Source organism: Cryptotermes secundus, unplaced genomic scaffold, assembly GCF_002891405.2.
Source record: "Cryptotermes secundus unplaced genomic scaffold, Csec_1.0 scaffold1894, whole genome shotgun sequence".
NCBI classification, from domain to species: Eukaryota; Metazoa; Arthropoda; class Insecta; order Blattodea; family Kalotermitidae; genus Cryptotermes; species Cryptotermes secundus.
The window spans coordinates 1,194,714-1,217,361 of NW_019718027.1; the positions used below are offsets into that span (position 1 = coordinate 1,194,714).

Sequence of the window (22,648 nt, forward strand, 5' to 3'; positions counted from 1 at the left end):
GGATCGTTCCCGACGTTTTTCCTACCCTCCATAAACTTCTTAAACCACTCGAAAACTTGCGTGCGAGATAGACACTGATCACCATATACTTCTGTCAACAAATTGTAAGTTTCAGTGGCAGATTTTCCAAGTTTTGTGAGGAATTTGATGTTAGCACGTTGTTCTGCATTAGCACTCAGCATTATTCCGACGGAGCTCAGAAACACGATCCGCTTCTAACAATGGTCGCGGCCAGACTAACCGATGCACGTGAATGAAACTTTGTGTGACGGTAGAGGGAAGTCCAAGGGTCAATGCCCTACCCTCCTCTTCGTCAATGACATGGCCGGAAATGAGTCATAAAAGTAATCTGGGTTCTTTATTGCCACACCTTGTATGTATCTGAAATATTTCACCCATCAATCCACTATGATGCCTAGGAAGACTCCCACGGAAGAACTAACGAGAAAACCTATTGTTCTGACTTTGTACCGAGTTCTTGTATGAGCTTTCCTACTGCAACTGGCAAACCCCATTCCCTATACATGTAGGATAATGGAAAGTTTACAGTACATCATCTATATGAGAAAGCACTGTGACTGTAAATAAATAAATCTTGATAATTTGGCAGGTTTACAAGTTTCTAGATAATCTGGCAGATGTACATACATGTTTCGGCACCCATCAATAATAAATGAAATGTTTTTTGGAAGACTGCGTGTGTGTGCGCCTCACTGCCATCTAAATAGCTGTATGGATTTTATTACTTGTACTGGCATTAACAGAGTATCCACCATAGGTTGGTGCCCAGTGAATATGTAGAGTACATACTCCCTAAATACAACTGCCCATGACACAACTTCAGGAAAATAATCATATGCCCCCTGCAGCAAAAAGCATAGGCCTATAAAAGAAAGTATGAGCAATGCTTTGGCACTGATTTTTTTATTGCAGAAATGGTTCACATGGAGTACAGTAAAATATTTGTTTTTTTTATGGGAACAGTGGATTTGGACACTAAACTACAGACAAATTTAAGTGGGGGCAATATAACAGTTACCTGGAATCATTGGAAAGTAATGTTAAATGAAAAAAAAAGTTTGTCTTAAATTGGGTATCCCATGTATATGTATTACACTGACTGATACATGTAAAATTACATGACTGGCACTAAATTATAAATATTCTTACAGGTACGGCATGTATTTCAGGCTCCATTTTCTTGTAGGATGTCATATAAAAAGTGCATGCTTCTGTTAAATTAAGTACAACCATTTAGACCATATAAATCTAAAAAAACATAGACCTCAGGAAATGCTTGATTCATGTGTGTTACTTAACATGGAAAAGGTTAAGCCCAAGTCTACTCTCACCACCATAATTAAGTTCTGGGAGCCAGATAGAGAGTGCATCTACTTTTAGATTTTCTTCATTCATAACCTTATCTGAATGCACTTTAAATTAACAGTCACTAGAACAATAACACTCGCTCAAATGAGCATTTTGATGTTATACATACTCCTAATTGTTATATCCAAACCTAGATATTCCCCAACTGCCAAAAAATCTTAAAAGAGATAATAGAAAAGCTTTCAGGAATCAAAACAGCTCCCCCCCATTTACTGTTTCTTGATTTAAGGTTTTTCCTCAGTTAATATTCAACTGAAATGGTCCAAAGTCAATAATCACAGTGGTAAGTATTCTCCATAAAAATTCTCCTTAGTTTATTGTTCAAATCCACTGCTTTCCAAAGAAATTTTAAATGTGGCTTTCACCACATTCATGAACTTAACAAGTGTTTGTTTTTACAACTTAAACCACTTGTGTTAGTCTGTAAGCCCACATAAATAAAATAACAGTGGGTGTGTTAAATGCATATAAGTTCAAGTCACTGTATGCTGTGTTTTGGAAATTTATGTTTATCTTCTCGTTTTATAGTGAATAACATAAAGAATTACACAGGTATCCTCATTTAATGAACATTTGATTTATGAATTTTCACTACAATTAAGCAAGTTAATTTGAACCTATTTTTCACTTATCTTGCTATAACAAACAACTTTGGTCAATAAGTGCAGAAGCTTTTACATATAAAGTATTGGGAATTTAATTTTTGATTTATGAATTTTCAGCTTACAAGCAGTTTTCATAGAATGAATAACCTTTGTGAATCAATGGATACCTATACTATACATGACTGATAAAGAAACCATTTCAGTAGAAATAGGAAGTAAAAAACAAGAAGAAAATATTCATATCTACTCACTGCCTTTGGCATGATTCCCTTTCTTTCTTGTGATTATAAAAAAAGCTCACAGCAAATGAAAATACAGCAGTGTCAAGGGAACTAGTAGATAAAGAGTGAAAAGGTGTATTATTATACATATTTTCTTTCCAATTGTGTACACCTTTGTAGCTTCTCATCATTTACTACAGATATAAATCTATTATGAGGATATATTGGACAAATTTATTGCTGCAAAGTTAATCAGCTTACAGCTATTACATTACAGTCTGAAGTGTTTATCCTTGTATCTTCTTAAATATCCACAACATCAAAATGCTTTTCAAACAAAAGTAGCAGACCTGAGTAAGGCCAGTATTTCATGCTATATATCATTAAGTCTAACTTAAGTTTTATGTAGAGCTGGGGTTATACGGCCTGATACAAAACTAAATTACATTTGTTCTACAGCTGTAGGTGCAGACCCCCCTGATATTGAATTTTACAAAATATCAGCTCAGCAGATTCAGAGATAAAGCATGCAGATCGACATACAATGTGCATGGAAAAAATGTATATGTTATGGTCAAAGACCGAAATTGGGCACCATTAAACATCCATCAACCGACCACTGTTAACAAAGACCACTACCCTAGCATACTTTTGATAATGGCCAGTCACTGTAGACAATGTCCTCCTACTTTGGAGAATATCTATTCCTTGGTGTTATGAATAATTTCAGACGCCAACTGGCTAATGTCATCAATGCTCAACCAACCCTGATCAGTGTTTTCCTGTGTGTTCTTGAACACTTCAGTTCGGTAGTTTTTGTTTATTTAAACACTCTAATTTTCTGATTTTTCAGGAAGCGTACTATAATTAGATTAACTGTGTAAACTAAACCATAAGTCCCTTTGAAGATCAGATGTCCATTTATTTATCAGCCCAGCAGCCAGAAAATCACAGTTCAATAAATTCTGTCCAATTCATCACTACAAATGTGCTCTTGGACACTGCTGACGATGATCGGCCATATCATCGAACTATTGCTTTCAACTGGAATAAAGATGCAAGATTCCTTAACCCATCCATGTTCTTGAGATATGTACATAATAAATTATTGTTAGAAGCAAAATAATAATATATAACAGGGAGTCAATATCTATAACATAACCGCATCGCTACCTGACGTCATGGCATGTGAAGATTTTGCATTATCAGGACCTGAAGGGTCAGGTCCAATCCCAGAATCATCCATCGGTGGACGATCTAGATCTGGGTTTGGCCCATATGGTCCAGTTCCATCAACACCCTGTAATTGCATATAGCAGGTGAAACATGAACATACAGAATTCAAAGATCTCAGTATTATAAAAAGAAAATAGCATATAGGTCAAGTGTAAACATAAGAGACACACACATCTGGAGTCTTCACAAGACTGCTGCGACAGAGAGTCATTTGTGAGGCTTTCTTCTGAATGCAGATCAGTGCTTTAGTTTCACTGCACTGTTCATCAATTTTGGTTTCAATTTTAGCTAATTCTCCTTTTTCTTCTTTTCCTCCTCCACAATCCTCGTGCACAGATTCCTATCTGGAACCTTTGTCTTCAATCCTTGTACACCAAGGAATCCAGGATCTTTCTCTACACTATCCAGAAAACTTAGCCCGGCTCTTCCAGCCCCCCTTGTGCCTATGGGATTTGAAAATGTTAAGTTTCCCACATGGGGATGTCTACTTTGCTTTGGTTCATTCATTTCATTTCATTTATTCACCTTCCATAAATCCTGTCGAGAGTACAATCTCATGCAGATGTGGAGATCGTCCTAGTTACAGTCACAACTAAGGATTACAGTTCTCATCCAATAGCACACACATTTTGNCGCAGCACATAGGAAACATCTAACCATAAGCCACATATCCTCAAGCTGACATCTCCCATCTTCGGGACGAATTAACAAGGAGGAGCTTAACATTTTACTTCAAAGGTTTTAAATTTTAAATATTTTAACATTGGCGTTTTAACTTGAGGGCAGTTTCGGATGAATGTGAGAATTGAACGTGCATTCAACAATCCTAACAAGTGTTGTGCTTTTACACGTCGACGTATTGTAGCAGCGTTCACGCAGCAAACATAACTGTGTACACCTTAAACAACGGCAGTGTTTTCATGCTTGTACTATGTACCTCTGATGATGGTTTTATTAAACCGAAACATGTAAGGCAGAAGTGATAAAGAAGTGACCTATAAATTGTTACATTCGACGGACTTTTTATTGACTTTGTGATTGATAGTGTAACGGACCAAAAATGAAACAATTCAAAATACTGATAAACATATACAATATAATAAATAAGTTAATTTTAGTAGTAAAAGTAATGGCAAACCCTATACAATTTGTACGGTTTTATACAAGTCTATTAATTAAAAATTCAATAGTTAAAACAAATGTCATTAATGAGTTTTATATAACATATTGTACATTAATTATATAATAAATTGAAATTAAGACTAGTATACAGTCATATATAAAGATTGTGTATATCTAAAATAGGCAACTAAACACCAGAACACAGACTGACAATCGTGTCTTTTTTTAATTGTAAAGCAAGACAACTACTCGCATCTTAAGAAGATTTATAACCAAAATACTCCTGTAAAGTATAAAAAGAATGTAAATATAAAAATTGTTTTAATTGTACCTCAAAACTCTTAAGTGTCACTCGATATATCCTTAATATGTTGTGATAGATTATTATACACCTTTGTTCCTAAACAGTAAACTCCATTTTGGTATTTACTCAAAATTTACAAGAGGCTGATGGAGATTATTTTGCTGTCTGGTATTTATTCTATGAATCTCTGAATCTGTTTCTGTCTTTTATCACAAAGAGCATAAGAGATAGTATGTACTGAGATGCCAGAGGTAAGATTTCTAATTCTCTAAATAAGTTCCTGCACGAATCCCTCCTTCCGCATCCCAACATAATTCTCATTATATTCTTAGGTGCCTGTCACTAGAGCCTCCCCAGTTCGACAGTCTTCACTACTACAGGGGCATTATATAAGTCATATAGCTTGTAACTGTACTTATTTGCCATCCTTCTTTTCTTTAGTTGGTCCATAATTTTCTTCTTTTTGGCTGTAACAATTTACTAACACAGGTAAATATATATCAAACAATACTGAAATAAAGAATCCTAAAGTACTTCATTTTATTCCTTCATACATGGATGTCTGTCACTCAAGAACATGATCATTATACTGTATAACTGTGAAACAATAAAGAGTGCCAGGGTAGCATAGTAAAATGACTGCACAGAAGATGAACAGCCCAGGTTCAATTCAAAGCAGGGGGAGGGAGAAGTAGTTTATAATATTAGCATCTGCCAGAATGTATGTGAACATTATGGTCCACTTTTTTCTTTCTCTTGTAATTCCAATTTCCATTCTCTTGAAGAATGCTGTCTTCTGGGATGTGGCACCATGTAGATCCTGTGTGAACAGACGTTTTGGAGAAATGTATCGCCTCCATCTTCAGGGTAGAAAAATCCGCAAGCAAGGAACCAGCTCGAGCAGGACCTCTGCAGCTCAGGTCAAGTGTTTCTCAACACTTTGCATCTCACATCCCATCGACCACCCCCCCATCAGTCCCATCAATGAAAGTTCTGAAGAACTGATATTGTAACACTTCTAGTGTTTTATTACTACAATTTATAAAACAATACAGTTTTGTTACCAGAAATATTACATTGCAGCATGCATTAATCAGAAACTTGTGCTTAGAGTGCATACAAGTTTTGTTTGACTGAGACCTCACATTCCACCCAGATGACTGTCACATGCCACTGATTATGAAACATTGACCTAGATAACATAACTTACCTGGTGAGCATTATCAGCTGTATGCTGCTGTGGGTGGTAATGGCGAGGCACATGGTACTGGTATGGCTGATAATAAGGATGTGGTGCATGCGGATGTGGAGGATACTGTGAGTAAGGTTGGTGGTAAGCCTGCTGTTGCTGCTGATACGGAGGGTACTGCGGATGTGGGACAGGGGGTCTGGGTGGGAGAGGGACAGTTTGTGGGGGTTGGCTGCCTGTGCCAGGCCCAGTGCTTGGAGGATATTGTTGGTAAGGACCCTGTGATCCTGGGGGCATCATAGATTGTTGTGTTGGCATGTGAAGGTGTGGAGGTGGTTGCTGTGGTAGTGGTGGCACAGTGGAGGGAGGCTGAGGGGTGGATGATCGAGGAAAAGGTCCTGTTCCAGGCAATGGCATTGGAGTAGGTGACACACCCTTCTGGGCTCCAGATTCTGTCTGCTTAGTGGCAGCAATCATGGCACTAGTTCCATTGTGATTCAGTGTATGCTGTTCTACTTCGCCATTCTGCTGAACTTCCATCATCTGCATGCAAATGGTCATTCCACCAATCAGTACTTTAGCTTACAAAACATGAAGAATAAAGTGTTTTTACCTAAATGCTTGATGTTCAGAAAGTCAATTTTGGGGTTTAGGAAGCTGTTACTTCCTTAACCATTACACATATTAAATAAACAATTCAATGAAGTTTAATTAAAAAAATCCTGTTGTTCAGATTCTACATGCACTCCTTTCACAGCACGACGTATACTACCACAGTCAATAAGCCGGTGGAATGTCCGCAAAGCGTTGTTGCAGTGCATTACAGTGGATAGGTTGAGGCACGATATGATGCCCTGTCAGTTCATCTCTCGTCACAGCAAGGGCAGTTGCGTTCAAACAGTGTAAGCAGAACTACGATCTCTATTGGGAACTGCAGTTAAATGCAAGTGGTGGAAATCAGAAATGTGGCAGTTTGAACAACGGGCAAACATCAAGTTCTGCCAAAAACTAGGCAAATCCCCTACCGAAACATTTGGCGTAGGAAGAATTGGCTTTTGCTACACGACAACGCCCTTGCACATCGCTCTGTTCTTGTCCAAGAGGAACTGACAAGGCAACAGATCACCGTTTTACCATACCCTCCACACTCACCTGATCTCGCACCTTGCGATTTCTTTCTCTTTCACCGGTTGAAGCAAAGCTACGTGGTCGTAGATTTCAGTCGTCCGAGGAGGTGGTCATGGCCACAAGAGACGCAGTACGGGAATGTCCTGCCAATATGTTTCAGCAATGTTTTCGGCAGCTATATCAACATTGGCAGACTTGCATAGCAGCCAACGGCAACTATTTTGAGGGTCGCTCTGGATCTGCATAAGTGTATGTGAATACCTTGTAATATGATACGATAAAACCACAGCCCACGAACTTAATGACTCTACTAAGTATAACCAACAACTGATTCTGGCTCATATCTGAAATTGCTGCTTGAGTTGGCCAAGTGTCTAGTATACTCATTTGTCACATCACTTTTGACACAGCATTGCAAAGAGTCATAGGCTGTCAAATGTGGAGACCAAGTGATGTGGCCGCATCTCCACATTCACTGCTCAGACAAGGTCATTTGGTCTCTAAGATCAACAAATTTAATGCCTCACTGTCTGTGGTGAAATTATGTCATAAGTGTTGTCTACAGGTATACCGGGCAGGTGTCCAACTGAGATGAACTCAAGTGCTGGCAACTGCAGCTGTGATAAAAATAAAATGAGGTTTTAGCTACATATGTGTCATGCTGTGAAAGGAACACATGTGGAAATTAAGCGACAGAATCTCTGAGTGAAACGTAATTTCTGTGAATTGTTTCTTTAATACGTATAATGAAAAAGAAAATACAACTTCTTAAATCCCTGAAGTGATTCCAGACATCCTATAAACTATAGGTCATAATTAAGTTCCCATTAACCCTCTGAAGCATAAATTTCTTCTAAATAATGTTTTAAAAATTCAGTTCTTACCTCATAGGAAATATACTGCATATAATTATAAAGAGCAATTGGTTTATGCAGTTTTGTGGGAAAAACTAATGTTTATACTGAGAATCATACAAAACAGTGTGTAAAAGCAAATTTTCTTAATGTTAAATCAGATGGTGCCTGTAATACCCGCTGTGATTTAAAGTCTTAAACATCCACAACACTGCTTCCTTGTTCTACCAAGTTCTTCCCATTAAATTACTTCCTTAAAAATGTCTTACACATACCCACTGTAAAAAGGAGAAGCCCTGACATTGTGCTGTTCTTATTTCACATTAATAAATTATTGAAAGGAATGATACAAAGTTTAAAATCATGGCCTTCAACGCAGGATGAAAGGAAACGGGAACCTCCTGGAATATATAGTTAATGAAGATAATATCCCATGTCAGACATGAAGTAACACACAATTTTTTAACCCTATATCAGATTTGGAAAACATGGAAGTCTTCTTATCAACTATCTACTTCAAATATCAATTTGTATATTGGTATGTCAGTGATCAGATCATCTACTTACACTGAATTCAACAAAATCATCAGGCTTCTCACCAAATACATTAAGATAACTCACATTCCTGTGAAGAAAAATATCATGCATAGATATATATGTAACATTAATGGGTCTAAAGGTCACAGGTACATATTGTGTTCCATACAAGAGCAGCAAAGTGTATGCCGGGAAGATGGGCAGAACCATAAACACCAGATTTAAGGAAAGTAAGGGATACATACACCTGGGCCAGCCAGAGGAGTCCACATTGGCACAGCATCAATTTGAAACATAGCACAGTACCAGGTTTAATGTCACCTCCATACTAGGTAACACAACGGGATACATGAACCACCTGATCAAGAAGGCCCTCACAAACAGGCTGCACCCCAGAAACTAACAGGGTCAGAGGTTTCAATCTGAGTCAGTCCTGGTACCTACTGACTGATATGATAAACAGTACAGAGATATACCAGGCTGAAGACAAGACCAAGCCTGGTGAACTCTATGAATTTGCCTGCAAGCTCCACACTGGTTCATGATGTTTCAATTACAGGTTACATGTTGGTATATAGATGGGACAGTTTCAGTCACGCTGGATCCTGATGGGGACAGAGATGGTCCCTGAAACAATGGTAATTTTTAAACGACACGGCTGAGAGCCCAAGAAGATTTCAGTACGCAGAAATATCCACTCTGAATATGTCTACTGTCAAACCCAAGACCTTTCTTAAGAAAATCAAACTCCTTTTGCCTAGGTTCAGCAGTCTCTTAGTTTCAGTACTTACTGTGAACATGAGAATGTGCTGCCTGGCCAGACAACCACACTACAGAAATTTCTATCAGTATCTTGTTATATATGCCTTTTTTCAAAACTGTCTTGGACATTATGGTAAGCTCACAAAATTTTCCCATTTTTTATGCCGCTACAAAAATGTATGTCCACCTTATACTATTAGGTCATAACCAGTAAGTTGTTTTACAGGTCACAGCAAATAAACAAAGCATGCATACAACCTCTGTTGGAGGCTGAGAGTCATCTGCTGATGTAACCACTGGTTCTGCTTGTGTGGGCTGCTGCTGTTGGCCTGAGTCATCAGATGGACGAGACTTATCATCATCAGAGCAATCCTTGGTTCGTTCCTTGCGCAGAAGTTCATACTGACGTTCCACCATGCGCTGAAATGCCTCATCATCCACGGCTCGTACACAATGCTACAAAGAAATGGAATTATTCACTACTGACAATTCTTGGGTTTTTGGACTTTGTCCATCATCTGGTACTCTAAAAACTAGAAAACACAATGTTTCAGAACAATATGTTTCCATCCTCATGTGAAGGGAGAGACACCTACTCTGCTGGGTCCCTTAGAAAGAGCTAACCTCAACCTTTTAGAATCTACAGAATTATTTAGTAGTTTATTACAAATATTATGTTTTATTTGAGGACAAGATTATTAATTTGTGACAGCCAGAGAGCACGATGTTTAACAGGAAGAGATGACACAAAAGTAAGATCACACTTTCATTTTACAACATCAGAGTTGTTTCTATTTCATGTACAAAAAAAGTATTATTATATCAGATGACTGAGAAGATGGGTCAACTACAAGGTTTGGATCAAGCAAGTTGGCCCAAGTGCTGATGGTCTGAATCTCAGTGAGGACACAAGTATGCTGATTGATGTTTCTCATGATTCTCCTCAGCCCCTACAAGCACAGGCCATGGCCCACAACCTTTCGCATTCATTCCAATTCACTATTCAGTGTCATCCTATCATTGGACACACTACAATCTGAGCTACTGACTATGCTCTGAACTAAAACAAATACAAAGTTTGGGGCTAGAAGAACATTTCAAAGAAACTACTTACATAAAAAATACTTTTTTAGCATGTGTGGCATGAAAGCAGTACACAAGGTAGGGAAGAGGGGGTTGGAACCAGGGTTATGAGCAAGAAATGGGAATTCATATGCTGAGAAGGGCCATTTTCTTAAGGAGGAAGGGGAATAAGTTGAAAGAAAAATGAATTAAGGTAAGATATAGGAGGAAAATGTTAGCAGCATACACCAAAAGGTAGCAGATGACAAATAATGGAAGGACACATTCTGATTTGGACTCTAGACCTGGGAGTCGACTGAGACTAATTATTGTATATATAGAGGCAAAGCCATGAAGACCCATAGGGTTGTGAGACGTCGAGGCTCTCAAATTTTCTCTAGATAATCGGCACACAGATGGCAGTAAGGCTTTTAGCCTTATCAGCCAGCTGCCCTTTAACCTCCAGAAGATTTCTGGTACTCATTTCTGTCAGAGGTTGAGTTGACCCTAGGGACACAGTGAGGTTGGAGGCATTAGGTCAACTGAAAAAAATCTGCCTCACTGGGACTTGAACCTGTGACCTTCCAACTTGTAGCATAGTGCCTGAACCAACTATGCTACCATGTGCCCCAGTTATTGTACATATGCCGAAATGAGAGGAAGTGGAAAATGAAGAGAAGAAAGCTCTTGACATATATGAAATACAACATGGCAGCATGCAAACTTCTGGGGGGTGTGAAATGAATTTAACCTTTATTGCACATGTGATGCACAACAGTGTCAGCACACACACTGGTTCATTCATTCATTCATTTTATTTGGTATTCATAATTGCTACAACAGTAACACTTGAACAATTCACATCATTAAATACATCGTTCTTGAAATCCTTTTGCCCAAATGATTAGAATTCATCAACAAATAAATAATCACTCTTGATGTGGTTAACCTATAATTAAAATATAACACACATTATCAAACCAGATAAATAATAAACTTAGATACAATTGTGTACTGCACATCTTAATAATAATAATAATAATTTTATTTAACATTCATCACAGTTACAAATCGTACTTCTTGAACAAGTCACATACATATACAACTTTTCCAGTCTAATTGGCCTCCTGCCCAATCGACTGAACGTCATCATATATCACATAACATAACATTCAATTACAATTAAAACCACACTCTTGGAATAATTAAAATATATTAGGTACAATTAAATTTACGACTACCTTGAGAAGACCTTGTATTTTCTAAATACAAGTCCTGTTACCACCAACTTTAAATCTGACACCATGCTATAGCAGGTTTAAATCTAACCAATAAATGTTAACCAGCTTAGAGCAGGACTGAATGGTGGACACTTGTGATGAGTAATGGAACTTCAGGTTTCACATCAAGAAATGTCTTGAACAGATGAGTTCATCCTGATTCTTTATCACAAACAAACAGTTTCGCTTTCTTTCAGGATGCAGTCTAAATATCAAGGTTTTACAGTAGCCACTGCCTCAAAATGATGAATAGTTTTAAATCTTTTGCCCCCCCCCCCAAAAAGAGAGAGAGAGAGAGAGAGAGAGAGGAACCAACTTCAAATGAGATTTTCTGAAGAATGTACTGAAACTGTACCATTCTCATTTACAACACCTGCAAAATGGTAAACTATAAATGTGTACTTTATAAGAACAGTGACAACTCACCTTCTTTAATTCTTCTTGAAACTGTTCACTGCTCTCAATGAATTTCCTTTTCTTTGCTTCAAACTTCTCCTCAATCTGCTGTAATTCAGCCTCCAGTTTCTTCTGCACAGAAAATACTTTCAAATATGAAGTCAAAAGGCCATTATTACATAAAATATTAAAAAAATGACTACATTAAAACATCACATTGTTATTTAGTTACTACTCTCAACCTCTCTCTGCTAAGGGAGGGCAAACAAGAAAGAGTGGAAAATATGACAAATAAATGGCACAGGTGTTCAGAAAAGTAAATTTCGAAGCCATCTCAGATAAAAATGTAGTCATGAGAACTGACCAAGAAGAAATAGTATGCAAAATAACAAATGTAACAATGTTTGAAAAAAGCTGTAAGTTTTCAAAAAATTCTCGATAAATTTATACAGATCTGTACAGCCAATAAATTTTACCAGACTTTTACAAACTTCATTTGGAACTGAATACATAGGGAAAATGTGGAATTAAGTTTTATAAAATGCTCTAATTGCCTATACCTGCACATGCAGCAGAAATCTGGATATGGACTAAAATACTTCTATCAGAAATGATGAGGTTTCTATAAATAAAGGTAAACCTATCCCTGTAACAGGCTGTGGAGGCCCACAGGGTTGTGAGATGTCGAGGACTGTTCGGGAGTGGATACGCTGCCAACCACAAGCCTTTTTTGATAAGGGCATCAGGATGCTTCCAGAACATTGGTAAAAATGTGTTGACTCCGGAGGGGAGTACGTTGAAGACTGACATGTGCAAGTAAGTGTTTGGCAATTATGGTTTTTTAAACAAAAATCAGCCCCGGTCATATTTGAACCACCTAGTACAAACACTATGAGAAAAGTAAGTGAAATTAATGTATACAATGGTATGGACATGCATTATGCACGGAGAAAAACAGGATTCCTTTTGTTATGTTGAAATTAAGATTTTGAATGAATGACTATTGGGAAGCCAATGATTTAGGTAAAGAACACAACTAAGGGAGCATATAAAAATGATCAGGGAAAGAGTGGACATAGATATAAAAGGAGTGCTTACTGGAGAACAGAGATGGACAGAGATTCATAGTCATGAGATAATCCCATCAAAGTGGAAATGTAAATAAATGACGACAGACATAGATCAGTTGTCTAAAATAAAATCTTTTGCCTTCAACTTGATCAACAGAGGTCCTTTGCTGCTACACATGCATACCTGATGCATGGTGAGAGACTGCACCTGTCTCTTCAGAACTTGCATCCGCGCTGTTGTCACCACAGACCGGACATCTGGGACAACAGCATCAGAGAATATTTCATTAATGAGCCGATGGTTTCGAAGATAGCGAGCATACGCCACATGCTTCACTGAGTAACCATCATCTTGGTCTGTAACAAATCATTAATTTGCTTTAATATTATTATATTTAAGCATCTTCTTGCCTCACTGTATCATTTATTTCATTTAATATATTTCCGTCTGCAATGCAACTTATTATTGTCCCTTTTTGCTCCTCACAAAATGTTTCGGCCGTAAACAGCCATCGTCAGGTGTTTCTAATTCGGTAAAATTGTTGGTATGTCCAACATCTCATATCACATGTGAATGTGATATATTTTTATTTAAAATAAATGGATGCAAATAAAATCAGCAAAACAGTTAAAATTTTGATACTTTGCTTGGGGCCATCTTCCATCCATCCAAACAATGTTTGAGCTCTCCTTGTTTGGGTTTATGTGCGCAAAGGCATGGGTGTTTGTGTGTTACTGTACAGTTCCCAAGTATGTTGGTGTACTTATAATCTGCAATATGCAAAGAATACATTATTATTATTATTATTATTGTTGTTGTTGTTGTTGTTGCTGTTGTTGTTGTCAATTTTTCCTATAAGTTAGTTTTACTTCCTTATACTCATGTATGCCCCTCTGACTGTTGGTTCTTCACCCTGTTTGTGTAGTACTGTTTATCGTTCTGCGTATGTAGAGCTTATGAAAGTTCAGTGTGACTAATCCTGCATTTATAAGGCAACTGGGGGCATGTGTGCTGCTATCTTGTGTAAAGCTCATGTAATGTCTCGAACATAGGGTTGTGTGTGTGGATATGTATGTATGTGTCATTCATATGTAGGTTGTCTTTACTGATTTTATAAATGTGATACCTTTCCAAGGTATTCAAATGTTTTCCCTTCCTCCCCAACATTATAACATCCACAGTATCCGCTAAAGTTCCATATGCATGTCCAGTGTTCGGTATGTGATTTGAATATCTAGAGTTGCTGTTGTTGCTTCTGATGTCATGAATATGTTCTTTATATCCGATATTAAATTTCTGACCAGTTTGTCCGATGTATTTCAGGATAAATTTAGGCATTTCACTTGTGCCACTTCTGCTATACTTATATTTGCTTTAATACATTTCTAAGTAATGCAGAGCATGCGTTCACATCTATATTGAAAGAAAAACTGCACAAGTAACAGTTCATTTGCTACCTTCTTCATCCTCTGCAGGTTGGATGTCTATACGCCGATCTGCAGGCTTTCCTGATCCAGCAGATGACCGTTCATGGGCTTCCCTGTCTTCTGCTGCTGCCTGGGCTAGGAATCATAAACAAAATATTAACAAAAATCACAAAAATGTCTGACATTGTTTTATTCAGATTTGTGCCAAGTGGTTTTAAAATGTTTCCTTATAAACTCACACATAAAAAGAAATAATTTTTGTGAACAAATGCAATGAAGCAGATACTGTTGCTTAGACACAATATGGGATTGTTCAATTAATATTTTGAGACCTAAAAAAAAAACTGCCAATTTTAAAGATGCATATATGAATGGACTACATAATGAGGAGCCTGATAACTTGTACTCTTCACCAAGTATAATTAAAATAATTTTGTCAAGGAGGATGAGATGGGTAGGGCATGTAGCACAAAAGGGGGAGAAGAGGAATGCACACAGGATATTGGTGGGAAAGCCAGAAGGAAAAAGACCATTATGAAGATCAAGACATAAGTGGGTGGACAATATTAAAATGGATATTAGAGAGATAGGATGGGGTGGTATGGACTGGATTGATCTGGTTCAGGATAGATAGCAGTGGAGGGATCTTGTGAACATGGTAATGAGCCACTGGGTTCCATAAAATGCTAGCAAGTTCTTGGGCAGCTGCAAGATAAATTCTTGCAAGCACATCAAAGTGCAAAATAATATGAAAAGGAAACACTGAATGTACAAATAGATAATCTGTTATTAAATTAGGAGTTTCAATTTTGAACTCTGTGCCAAACAACAAGTCTTGGATATAAAAAAAGTATGTTATTAGATTCATACAACCCATGATTAAATTTACATTATTGCAAATGTTCACTATTTTCTAGAACATTTAAACTGAACTGTAATATTTATCACAAACTTTCATTACTTGGGAAACATTACATTACAGCATGCTACACCACATACAATAGTAGAGAGAAAGAGAGAAGAAACAATACTACATTTCAAAACCACCAGAAAACTGATTCATAACATTTTTGCCAAATATCATGTATCTGTAGATTTAATAAAGCAGGACTGGAAAAAGTGTACTGAATAATGTTATTCACAAATTATTATTCTAAGTGTTCTTTACGCTTTATTAAGTTTACTTGCAACCAGTTTGTATACAAAATTTCAGCAAATTGTAAAAAACCTGTCCAATAGTTTCGGCACTGGTACTAAGTCATGGATGGGTGGATGGACAGACAGATAGACATGACCTTCACTTGAAGATTTTCTACCTAGTAAAGACCACCTAATATGAACAATTATGGGCTATTTCTTGATAATGACAAAACCAGCAGTAACTTATAGTTCTTACTAAGGAATATTAATTTTGTCTATGTGGGTGCGAATGTATGGTTTTTACTAGGAAGAACTCATAGTTATAGTTTCCAAAGCTTTACTAACACATATACAAATTTAAGTAAACATAAGGTACTAAGAAAAGTTTATAGTAGCCAGGTACTTGTAATATAAAATACAATTTTATAAATTTATTGATTTCAATCAAAATTGTGACATGTTGCGAAATCCGAGCCCCCCCCCACACCAGCAGTGACGCGGCGGGGGAGTCAGCGCTCCCCTCCCACCCCTCAGCGGTAACTGAGCGCTCGCGTAATATGCGAGTAATCACCCCGCAATGCGCAACGCGCGGTGACGTCACGAGCGGAGCCGAAGATAGCCGAGCCCCGTAACCGGGTAACTATGCAAGGCGAATCAACAGCGGTGACGTAACAGGATGACGTGGCACTCATTACGCAACCGGCAAGCACTGCAGCTATATAAGTAAGCTGCACAGCTGGTACCAGCCAGTTCTAGTGTGGCTACCGCAGAGTTGTTGTACTGAGTTGTACTGTAACAGTCGCCGAGTCGAGTTGTACTGAGTCAGTCAGTGAGTCCTGGAGCTACCGCCGAGTTAGCCAGCAACCAGTCAGTTGTATTGTGGCATTTGGAGTGTACTATTTGTGATACTGCAGATAGCAGTAATCGTCAGATTGTAATTTGGGTGACTGTAAGAGCGAATGTGAAATAAAATTCGCTACACCGAATACACCGAGAATTTATTTGTCGCGATATACGCCCGACACGCGACAACTGGTGTCAGAAGTGGGATCAGTAACGCAAAACACGTTACAATATCATTAATAAATGCTGTGGGGAAAAAATAAATACAATTAAGTTTGATTTTTTTGTGCACATTCATTCACATGCCAATGTAATACTGGTTATAAAACTACTTAATGAGAGAAGTGCGGTGTCCCTTAAGCACACTATGCTCTGAGTTTTCTTTCTTAGGTTATGTTTATATATACAAGCAACATAAATATGTACAAAATTCAACTGATACATATAGAGAAGCTACAAGAGAAAGATAAGTCACTACTGTTTCATTTCATACTAAATTTGACATGTTTCATCATCTATGAATATACATCATTTTGAAATGCAGTAACTACCTCTTTAGCTTTAGGACCCAAACATTGAACATGGCTAACATAAAAGCTTGCAGCTGGACCTTTCAAACATATTTAAAGTCAAGTCTGTTTCCGTCACCAGGTCATACGAAACCTACTCTGTTGGGTCCATTTGACAGAGCTAATGTCTATCCCTGATGGGGTAAAGGGTTATCTCAGTGAATTAAATCAACTTTCAATGAAGTTAACTTACTGCTCGTTAACAGATGACAGAAACTTAATTCATGCCCCCATTTTATTAAATAATTATCATGTAAAGCAACAATCCCAAGTGAAATGAAAGAGCAGTTACTCATCACCATTGTGTTAGATAAATGCTGCTCTAACATCTATGACCACTGCTGCTTATAAACTTCTCAGTTCTTTGAAAACTTATGAGAAGGTTCCTATACTCATTAAATTTAATTAGTCTGAATGGAAAATAAGAGTGACTCTGACTTGATGCAAAGAACACTTGGCAGTGTCCAAACTCAAAACAAAAACTCTGTGGCCTTTAGTCTGCACGCAAACTATACTGACCAAGCAACCACCGCTTGTCGGTGAAGTTAGTGCTAACTTCTGTGGATAGAGGGTGTCGCGTTGTCAGAGCAACAGATTCCCACGGCCATTAATCTCAATTTTCTAGACCGGAGCCACTACTTGTCCACAAACTCAGAAACAGAGAAGATAATATGGCTTTGTAAGATTTGAGGCTTTCACGGCGGTGACTATGAAGAAAGCAGTCTTCTGGGATTTTGCACCGTGTATATGTGGTATTAACCGACGTTCCTCCGAAACGTCGGTTAACACCACATATACACGGTGCAAAATCCCAGAAGACTGCTTTCTTCATAATATGGCTTGCCACAGGAATTTTTAAACTGTATGAAGAGGGTCTGAAGACCCTAAGTTAATGATGGCCGATCAGTCTGAATATTCCTGATGTCCCTAGCTAAAGACCTCACTGAAATTGCAAGACTGATCTGTTATTTAGCATACAGGAAGCTCCACAAATGTCTACCTGTGACATTAGACAAAGGTGAATGGTTCGCTTCATATTTCAGCTATCCTTCACCCCGAGAACCCTGTGGGTAGGAGGATGGATGGCCACACAACCACCTGGGTGTGACACACACACACACACAAAGGGGGGGGGGCAAAGGCCAGAAATCCCAACACTGTTCATCTAATCTGTAGCTTGTCACTTTAATGGGTGAGATATCATGGCTCCTTAATTAATCTAATGCATTCTGTGCTACACAAGACTGTCACTACATGTACACAGTTTACCGATTACATAACTGCATACAGTGATTAAAGTAGCTTTCACTGAAAATGCAGCAACATGTAAAGTTTGACATCTCATATCTAAGTCTTAATTATTAACATCTGCAGGTTTTTTCCATTAATCTGTATTTGCTGTATGTTACATCGATGTGTTGCCATACCGTGCAGGCCAGCTGGCTGTGGATCACATTTTTTCATCATTTAACATCTGCAGGTTTTTTTTTTCTTTTTTTTTTTTTTAAATTAATCTGTATCTGCTGTATGTTACATCGATGTGTTGCCACACTGTGCAGGCCAGCTGGCTGTGGATCACATTTTTTCAAAACAAATAAATCACAAGTTAAAAACAGCTTAGAACTGTTACCCTCAAATTAAAATTTAGCCACTACTCCTGTAGTGCTGAGTGATTCCCCTATTCACAGATGATAATTTTAAGTCTGTGTGGGTGCATATTCAGGCTAGCACATCCTCTCTTACCTCACATCCCTTATACTTAAGACTGTTAGAAATAAAATTCACTACCTTTCAAATGTTTCAGAGGAAATTAACTTATCAGTTACTTCTTTTTATACATACATTTATATTACAATTTCAATCTCTGACTTGTGGTCACAGATGTTATTACAGCTGTCTCTACATACAGTAACCAGACAAGACGACCATCAAGAATTACTGAGTGGACGTCAACCTACCCGACTTACCACGGGTCTTCGCAGCAATGTATGCCACATAGGCAGGTGAGTTGTGGTAAACTTTCAAGTTCTTCTCATACTCTAACTGTAACACAAGTAACAAGCATGCGGCACAATTTGTATTTCAGAGATGCCAACCCCTTTAGTAGCTCCATGGGTATAACTTGAATCCAAAATACCTTGGCCGCACTACAGCTCAAGCAGTGAGTCACTGGCTTCCCACTGCAGTGGCCTGGGTCTGGTCAAGTGGGATTTGTGGTGGACAAAGTGGCGCTGGGGCAGGTTTTCTCCGAGTACTTCAGTTTCCCCTGCAAATCTTCATTCCACCAAATTCTCCAGCATCATAATCACCCGGGGCAGGTACAATAGGCCAATCAGTGGCCGCTGTGCCGAGTGGACCCAACTGGACTCCACCCCCCACTATGCGAATCCCAAATACATTCAAGTTTTCTTAACATTCAGCAAAATACTTATTTCTTTGTAAGTGAAGCACACAGTGTTTCATAATTTATCTCCAACAATGCAGAAATAAAAGCATTAGAAAATGGAGATACTTCTACATTAGTTGACATCTCTGTTTCCACAAAAACTGTGAGAGAATTGCAGAGAAAAATATATTGTCTTCCCCAAAACGTAAAAAGAACTTTGATTGGCACACTGATATTTTAGAAATATAACCACGTTGCTCAGTTAACACTGCGAATCATGTATAATCCAATGAATTCATTAATTAATGATCAAGGTTCAATGTCATAATCCAACATTATGTGGATTTACTTAAAAGCTACACAGACGCTCTATTACCATTAGTGTATAATTTTTGAAGTTCTTAGAAATTTTATATTTGTGAATAAGGTTTTCTACACACAACAGAAAAAACTGAATATTATTCATTCCCAACATTATACATATTCTAGGCTTCTGCTGTGCTTGTATAACTGACGAGTGACATTGTACAAGTCAAGGGATAGTCTTATGTGTTATGCACTGATAAGCAGACTAGTATAGAGCCATTACATTGGTGTGGGAAGGCATGCTTTTTGTTGTGCTGACGTGTTTGGTGAATAGCATTTTTGTATGACCAGAAAACTGAGTGAACAATTCATCTGCTGACTCCTGATAAGTATATTTTAATAAATTTATATTTATTCATATTAAAATCTGTATCAAGGTCTAACTTCAGTATTAATCCATTATAGGTGCATATTTAACACTGAGGACTGGACAAATTTTAAGTAAAACACTTTCTCACAAATAAAATCATAACCCCTAATTCAAAGCACTTGAATAATTCAGAGACTGGAGTGGGGAGCCGGGGTGTCTAGGGAACATTAGAGCTATATGCAGTTATAATATCTCCACAATCATGAGCTTGTTGTACTTATTACTGAAACATTTGCTTTTTGATAATATTTTAGTATTTGATAATAAATGCCAGTATCATCACTGCTAAATCCTATCATTATAATTATACATATCTATATCAGACTAATTTCCTGCAAGCAATTTCTAATATTCTTAAACATAAACAGCATTAAATCCTTCACAAAACATTTTCTTTTCATGACTAAACTTTAATTTTGATATTCTAGCTCTTACATGACTTCTAGGTGATATATCTTGCCAAATACTATAGCTCTTACAAGAGATGACTCAATAACATATGGATGACAGATATTTTAGGAATTACAGAAACGTCAAAGGCATAAGAATACACTGTTCTCAGTGTATTCATACCTCTTCCTGCACATGTGGAATTTGCCCCAGAAATACAAGAGACTTCAATAAATGATACAAACTCCGTCCTAAGTGCAAACAATATACATTTATATGTCTTTGATCTTGTTCTTTCTACACTACATGTTTCGGCCTCTATCGGCCATCATCAGGTGTATACTCTTAACGTTGCTGCCACACTGAAACATGTAGTGTAGAAAGAACAAGATCAAAGACATATAAATGTATATTGTTTGCACTTAGGACGGAGTTTGTATCATTTATCGTGTAGAGTGCAACAGGATGCTTAAATATAATATTGTAGACTTCAATAACTTCACCAATTTTACAGGTCATTTCAGACACTTGAATTAATCGATTCATTAAATAATATTCACTGAATGGTATACAAGTCTTCTATCTGCTATCTGAAAAAGTAGATTACAGTAAAAAATTTTTTTTTCCTGCAGTTTTGTATGGGTATGAAACTTTATTAAGGGAAGAACATTGACTGAATATGTTTGAGAACACAGAGCCAAGGACAATATTTGGACCTAAGAAGGAGGAAGTGACAGGAGGACAGAGAAAATTACTTAACGAAAGGTTTCATAATTTGTACTCCTCAGAGCACAGAAAATCAAGGATGATATGGGAAGGGCATGTAGCATGTATGCAACAGAAGCAGAACGGATATAATGCTTTGGTAGGAAAACGCGAATGGAAGAGCTCAACTATAAAACCTAGGCATACATGAAAGGATAATATTAAATGGATCTTAAACATGATGTGAGAATATGGACTGGATTCATCTGGATCAGGATAGGGGCAAATGATAAGTTCTTGTGTACATGATACTGAATTTTTGTGTTTTGACTACTTCTTGACTAGAAGGGCTAGATAGGACTAGATAGGATTCTGCTCCATGTAATTGGTTATAGATGTTAACTGAAAATTTTTATTTTTTATGTACCCTTAAAGTCTAGGGCTGTTAGGCTGCGGCAGTGAGGAGGGTGAACACCCAACATAAGGATGAGCCTAGGTGTTAAGTTTGGTATCATATGACAGTGATATAAAACCAGGATTCATAAAAACCAAACATTACCATTAATTTCACATGGCATTTTAAATTCAATCCTATGTTTGGCCTTCTGAATTTTGATAATGGTTGAGGGGCTATGCTAGAAGCCGGAAGCTTGCGGGTTCAAGTCCCGATGAGGTCACTGGTTTTTTTTTTCCATTTGACCTAATCCTTCCAGCCGCACTATGACCCTGGGGTTGACTCATCCTCTAAGAGAAATGAGTACCAGGAATTAATTAAATAATTTTCCTGGGGAGTAAAGCGAGGCTGGCACGTAAGGCTGACAACCTTACCGCCATCTTTGAGCCGATTGTCTAGATAATGTGGGACCCTCAACGTCTCACAACCCTATGGGCCTTCACGGCCTGGTACAGGGATTGCTTTACTTACTTTACTTTTACTTTCATTGTTCTCAGGGCCTACCTTCTCTGCCTCATACTCCTCTACATACTCAGTCTTATCTTCTTCTGGCAAGTCACGCCACATTTGTCCAATTATCTTCCCAATCTCCCATAGCTTCAACTCTGGATTCTGTGCTTTCACCTGATCCCAGACTTTGCGACTGTAACGCATGTATGGCATAAGAGGTTTCTCTGGTGGTTTAGGTGGTTTTGGCACCCTCGTGTCTCCCTGAAACAATTAAATGCTGTGAGAACCTCAAATCTCATGGTATAAGAGCAGTGAAATTTCAGACAACATAATGATTAACTCTTTACGTGAAATTATAGCTAAACCACAATAATTTTAATGGCAGAGTGTGT

The 22,648-nt window shown here is 37.7% G+C and overlaps 1 protein-coding gene across 4 annotated transcripts in view; it reads right to left on the reverse strand.

Moving 5' to 3' along the window:
- Positions 1–22,648, reverse strand: part of LOC111862055 (SWI/SNF-related matrix-associated actin-dependent regulator of chromatin subfamily E member 1) — a 50,178-nt gene that overhangs the window by 3,020 nt on the left and 24,510 nt on the right. For 2 of the 4 annotated variants that reach the window (XM_023847416.2, XM_023847170.2), the window contains 9 exons: positions 22,311–22,517; positions 19,094–19,178; positions 14,614–14,718; positions 13,340–13,512; positions 12,116–12,217; positions 9,606–9,803; positions 6,088–6,609; positions 3,389–3,515; positions 909–3,259 (listed from right to left, as the gene is read on the reverse strand). In XM_023847416.2, coding sequence (XP_023703184.1) covers positions 3,171–3,259; positions 3,389–3,515; positions 6,088–6,609; positions 9,606–9,803; positions 12,116–12,217; positions 13,340–13,512; positions 14,614–14,718; positions 19,094–19,178; positions 22,311–22,517 — 1,608 coding nt within the window. In that variant the 3' untranslated portion in view covers positions 909–3,170. Of the gene's footprint in view, positions 1–908; positions 3,260–3,388; positions 3,516–6,087; positions 6,610–9,605; positions 9,804–12,115; positions 12,218–13,339; positions 13,513–14,613; positions 14,719–19,093; positions 19,179–22,310; positions 22,518–22,648 lie in introns of those variants that run through there. The other 2 variants (XM_023847336.2, XM_023847255.2) reach the window with 2 other exon arrangements.